At 43.9% G+C, this 5,736-nt stretch overlaps 1 protein-coding gene and 1 pseudogene across 2 annotated transcripts in view; both read right to left on the bottom strand.

Annotated features, from left to right (window-relative positions):
• LOC100950411 overlaps positions 1-785 on the bottom strand; it is a 2,336-nt pseudogene extending 1,551 nt beyond the window's left edge.
• Positions 1-4,404, bottom strand: part of NEK4 (NIMA related kinase 4) — a 35,091-nt gene extending 30,687 nt beyond the window's left edge. For both annotated transcript variants that reach the window (XM_023512984.1, XM_023512983.1), the window contains exons 1-2: positions 4,227-4,404; positions 1,628-1,894 (exon numbers count right to left, since the gene is read on the bottom strand). In XM_023512984.1, the coding sequence (XP_023368752.1) occupies positions 1,628-1,894; positions 4,227-4,319 (360 nt within the window). In that variant the 5' untranslated portion in view covers positions 4,320-4,404. The remainder of the gene's footprint in view (positions 1-1,627; positions 1,895-4,226) is intronic.
• Between the last annotated feature and the right edge of the window lie 1,332 nt (positions 4,405-5,736).

Here is a 5,736-nt window from a genome sequence, read left to right on the forward strand (position 1 = left end):
GCGCCTTAGCCGGTTGAGCTATAGGCGCCGAGCCATAAAAGAAATATTGAAAGGAAGACATTTTGATGACATTCAGGACATAAAGGATGATACGATAATAACTTTGATGGCCATTCCAGAAAAAGTTTCAAAATTGCTTTGAAAGATAGACTAGGTGCTGGCATTGGTGTATAGCTTCCCAAGGGAATTACTTCGAAGGTAACCTTAGTTATAGTCGGTAATGAATGATGTAGCACTTTTTCTAGAATAAGTTTATGAACTTAATTGTCAGACTTCCAGTGTCCTTCTTGTAGGTAATGTAAAATCACGTATTCATGACAGGTGCACATGCTTAGACCATTCTCCTTCACTCATCTTGAGAGCCCTCCTCTGTCTCAAACATGTGTTCCATCACTTTACCAATTCTTTTGTCCACCAAGTGTATATCACTGATTTGAGATATTGCAACTTTATTTGGGAAGACTTTGAGTGCAGAAACTCTTCCATCTTCATTAAGTTCTAGTCTACAAGCACAGTCAAATCTATCATATTTTGGAAGATACAAAGAAAGTTTTACAGGCACCTGGTCTTTCCACTGGGTAACAGGGTCATTCCTCTTTCCAACCATGTTGAACCCTGCAGCCTACAAGGTTCCACTGGGGCTGGGAAACCAGTGTGCTTGGCCCCACACTGCTCTGATGGTTTTTGTGGGACTTCCTCTTCTTCATCATGTTTGCAGATACTCTAGCACAGTCTGCATTAGCTCTGGACCACTGGCCAGGTATCTTTCCAAACGGGGTCTTCATTTATCTATATTTAAGTGAGCAGCAGAGTTGCTGGACTAGGGTGAAAATTCAATATTCTCCAATTTGAAACTTTTCACAGAATGCTAATTCTCATTAATCCATCTTCCAAGTATCTCTTTTACAAGTTGAGCAAAAATATGTGAAATTACAAGCCCGAGCCAAGAGGCACCTTCCCACCCCAGCTCCCAGGCCCCAGCAGCCACCTGTCCCCCTCAGCCACACAGCCACACTACCAGGGGGCATGCCCACTGCCCTCAATGGACTGCAATGGACACGATACCCTCCAACAGCCAATATTTTCAATTATAACAAGAATATTTTTATTTAAAGAGTGTATCTTAGGATTTAAACAAGGTCATTTAATTCTGGACAAGTTTTCTCAATTCCAAAACGGTATTTCATAAACAGTCTCACTTTTGAGTATATGTATATTAAAACACAAACTTCTTTTGCATTTCTACCCACAGTGACAGCCCAAATCACCACATTTTAGGCATATCAGTTAGCCCAGGCACCTTTAAGCATGACATAGCTGACCAATGGACCATTGTCACTCTTTGCTCTTGGTCAAGTCAGGGCACTGAAAATTGACTTTGTCATAAATATTAAATGAATAAAGAATTAGCTTCCCCTGCAATTAAACATGAAATCCATGCCTACTTTAATATAGATATCATTCACTCAGAAATATTCTGATGCTATAACAAAAGGAATGGGGTCTACTTCATAAATGAATTCTTAAAAAAATAATACATTTTTTAAATGTAAGTATTTGAGGAAAAATTTTCCTAAAATACACCTGCCACCTTGGAGCAATCAGATGCTGGGAATCTAGATGGTACCTGCAACGCCATGGCAATCTGTACAAACCACTCTACCACTTGACTCTCAGGCAGAAGCTGCCCTTTCTGCTCCTTGAGCTTCTGGTACAGATCACCTCCTTCACAGAAGCCCATGACAATGTAGAGCAGACCATCTCCTCCCTCCCAGGATTCCTTGTAGGTGACAATGTTGGGGTGCTTTAGCTGAGATAAGAGCTGGGCTTCCTGTTCAGCAGCTCGCCGCTCTCGGCTAGAGGCTTTTCGGAGGTTCAATTTTTTGATGACATACTGCAAAGAAAACATGTATTTAGAATGTGAAATAAACATACAGCTTTGAAGACTCTTAACGAATTTCCTAAAAACCAACCCCTGGGAGCCAGTCAGACAATCTATTCATGTTGCTTTTCACAAAGCACAAAATTTGGGGGGGGGGATTTGCTATTACTAATGATACTTTTTACAGGTTAGACTTACAACTGTAAAAAGTAACCTGTAAAAACTATCATTAGTAATAGCAAATTTATCCTTTCCATCTGCATTTTACAATTTCATTCATGGCCAAAAAAATGAGTCCAAAAGAATATACCATTGAATCAATCATAAAATATGTGTTGGAAATTCCTTGCCCTCTAAGTTCCCCCTAGAAATGTACATAATTTGACTATACATCTGTAGACAAAATCCATCTAGTACATCAGATTCTTAAAGGGATCCATAGCATAATAAGATTTAAAATCACTGGTTGGGCACAGTGGCTCATGCCTATAATCCCAGCACTCTGGGAGGTCAAGACAGGAAGATTGCTTAAGGTCAGGAGTTCAAGACCAGTCTGGGTAACACAGTGAGACCCCCATGTACACACAAAAAATTTTTTTAAAGTTAGCCAGGCATAGTGCCACACGCCTGTAGTCCCAACTACTTAGGAGGCTGAGGCATAATTTCCTGAGCTATGACAATGCCACTGTATTCTAGCCTGGCAAGACTTTATCTCAAAAAAAAAAAGAAAGAAAGAAAAGAAAAGAAAAGAAAAAGAAAAAGAAAAGAAAGAAAGAAAAAGAAAGAAAGAAAAATCCCTATCCTGAACATACAAAATTATTTCCACTTAAAAAAAAAAAAAAAGTCAGGCGGCACCTGTGGCTCAAAGGAGTAGGATGCCAACCGCATATACAGGAGGTGGCGGTTTAAACCCAGCCCCAGCCAAAAACTGCAAAAAAAAAGTCATGACCAAGTGTGGTGGCTCACACCTATAATCCTAGCATTCTAGGTGGGTCAGGAGTCCGAGACCAGCCTGAGCAAGAACAAGATCCTATCTTTACTAAAAATAGAAAAACTAGCTGGGTGTTATGGAGGGTGCCTGTGGAGGCTGAGGGAAAAGGATTGCTTAAACCCAGGAGTTTGAGGTTGCTGTGAGCTATGACACCATGGCCCTCTACCCAGGGTGACAAAGTAAGACTCTGTTTCTCAAAAAAGTCAATATCTTCTAATACATAATACATTGCTCTCAATCAATTCAAAGACTGTGTAATTCATTTCTTCAACAAAACACATATAAAAATGTTCTTTGTGACATGTAAACTATTGCTCACATGTGAGAGTTATTCTTATAGCTAGTCTCTCACCCTCACCCTCAGTTCAAAAATCTAATGATTCCCCAGTGCCTAATGAATAAATCTCTCATGCCTGAGCTCATGACCCAGGCAAAGTGACCAGCACCTGAGATGAAGAAGAGGAGAGAGGGCCCTATGCCTAGGGCGGACAACACCTCTTGGCTTGCCTGGGGAAGTCTGATTGATTGTCCTGGTGTAACTAATAATGTCTCCTTTCAGTTTCAAAGCTGCACCAGTTTGTACAATACATTATATGTAACACATACCTATCAATAAACCATGTTGAAGAGTTGGTTCATTATCCTGAGGGTAATAGGATAAAAAGTGCTTCAAGCAAAGGAGTAGAGCCAACATTAGACCAAAATTTTGAAAGGTCACTGAGACTGCAATTAAAGAAACGGATTGGAGCAGAGTGAATCAGGTGGCAAAAACAGCTGGGAAGCCTTTGCCATAGTTTAGCTAGAGATAATGGTGTGCTGGGTTGGAATGGTACTAGTGGAGATGGAAAGGAGGCCTGCTGGCTTAGTGACAAATAATATAATCAACGTTTGGGTATGCGGGTGAGGCTTAAAGATGATTCCCAGGTGTGCAGCTTGGGCAACTGGAGGGCTGGTGGTGTTCCTCACTGCGGTTGGGGAGGTGAAGACGTGCGCAAAAGTCTAGGAGGAAGATAATGAGGTGACTTTTAAGTGAGTCCAGCAGTTTAGAGACGATACATTTGGGGACCTTCATTCAAGGAGTAATGCTTGCCGGGCTCTGTGAATGCATGATCCCTGCTCTCGTGGAATTGTCAGGGGTGTGAGAGAGGTATGTAGATCAAAAACATCGATGACAACTACAAGGGAGAAGTAAAGGAAGTTTGGGGCGCGTATTACAGCGAGGCTTGGCCCTGAGGAAGTGCCATCCCATCTGAGATGGGCCCCTTCAGATCAGTCCCGAGCTAGTCCTCTGAATGGTGCCCTCGGGGCACCCCTGCTTGCTCCCACCCTTTGCTGGGCCCCAGTCCCGCTGACCTGTCTGCCGTCCCGCCGGTGCTTCACGAGCGTCACCTCCCCATAGCTGCCTCTGCCCACGACCCGCAGGTAGCAGTACGCGGCCAGGGGCATATTCCCAGAACTGGTCCACAGCTGGGATGCAGCGGCGGGTAGAGCAGCGGGCCGCGGCGGGAGGGCGCCCGCTCATGCCAGAGAGGTGGCCCTGCCGGAACTGGAGAGCTAAGGCCCGGCCCACAGCGACGCCGCTGCCATAGCGATCAGGTCGGGCAGTCCACGCATGCTCCGGCGTCCCGGGAGGACGCGCCATAGAGCAGACGCTAGGAGCAGCCAGAGCGGTTCCGCCGCCACCCACCCAGCGCCGCGGGAGAACCTGCCATAGAGCCGAGGCTCCGGGCGGCCAGAGCGACTCCGCCGGGCCCTGCGCGCGCACGCTCGGCCTCAAGTTTCCGCCCGCAGGCCGGCCGTGTAAACGCTGGGAAGCTGCGGATCAGCGTGCATTTATTTGTCCTCTGCACTTGTGTCGTTTTTTCATTCTGTACATATATATTGACAGCCTATGTGCCGAGGCAACAAAGTCCCTGCCCTCCTGGAACTTGCATTCTAATGAGAGGGTGACTGACTACTGAGTCAATCAGTAACATTTGCTATACAGGGAGTCCTTAAAGTCGCCATACATAGGGAAAATGGGAAATTGTAGCTCAATGTATCTTTATTTACAAAATCTCATTACAGAATTTTACAAAATATTTACAAAATATTCACTACGTGTTGACCACCTCTTTGTCAAATTTTGTAATGATTATTTTGTAAATAAAGGGACTTTTAGCTACAGTTTCTCATTTTCCCTGTACATGGTGACTTTAGGGGCGACTTTCAGGACACCTTGTATTTTGTTTTACCACGTGCCTGACCATCCAACAGTCACTTTATTTTTTGATTCACTTCAAAGTAAACTGAAGATACCATTACACTTCATCCCTAAAAGCTTTAGGCTACTTACTGAGAAATGTAAATAACTCTCATCACATAACAACCGACCGTCCAAACCACTGCACTAGGAGACTTGGCGAAACTCTAGCATGGCTTCTAACAGCTCAAGGCCCAGTTTAAAAACGCCTGCCTGACACAAATCCTGGGTGAAGGGCTCAACTAAAATTTGGACTTTACCTAACAAACACAGACAACGGGCCTAATCAAATGCACCCTTATATTAATCTGAAACTAAAATACAAGAAAAATTAGAAACAAATAAATAAAAATTTTAAATTTTCTTTTCTACAAGAAAAATTAAAAATAAATGAATAAAAACGCCTGCCTAGGAAAGCTTAAGGTTACCAAAAGAAACGAAGAAAGTGGCTCGGCGCCTGTGGCTCAAGCGGCTAAGGCGCCAGCCACATACACCTAAGGTGGCAGGTTCGAATACCCAGCCCGGGCCCGCCAAACAACAAAAAATTCAGCACCCCAAAATTTCAATGTCTGGCGTCAAATTAAAAGCATTTGGGGCTCGGCGCCTGTGGCTCAAGCAGCT

The sequence above is a fragment of the Otolemur garnettii genome, unplaced genomic scaffold (assembly GCF_000181295.1).
Source record: "Otolemur garnettii isolate 467f Iridium unplaced genomic scaffold, OtoGar3 scaffold00032, whole genome shotgun sequence".
Lineage (NCBI taxonomy): Eukaryota > Metazoa > Chordata > Mammalia > Primates > Galagidae > Otolemur > Otolemur garnettii.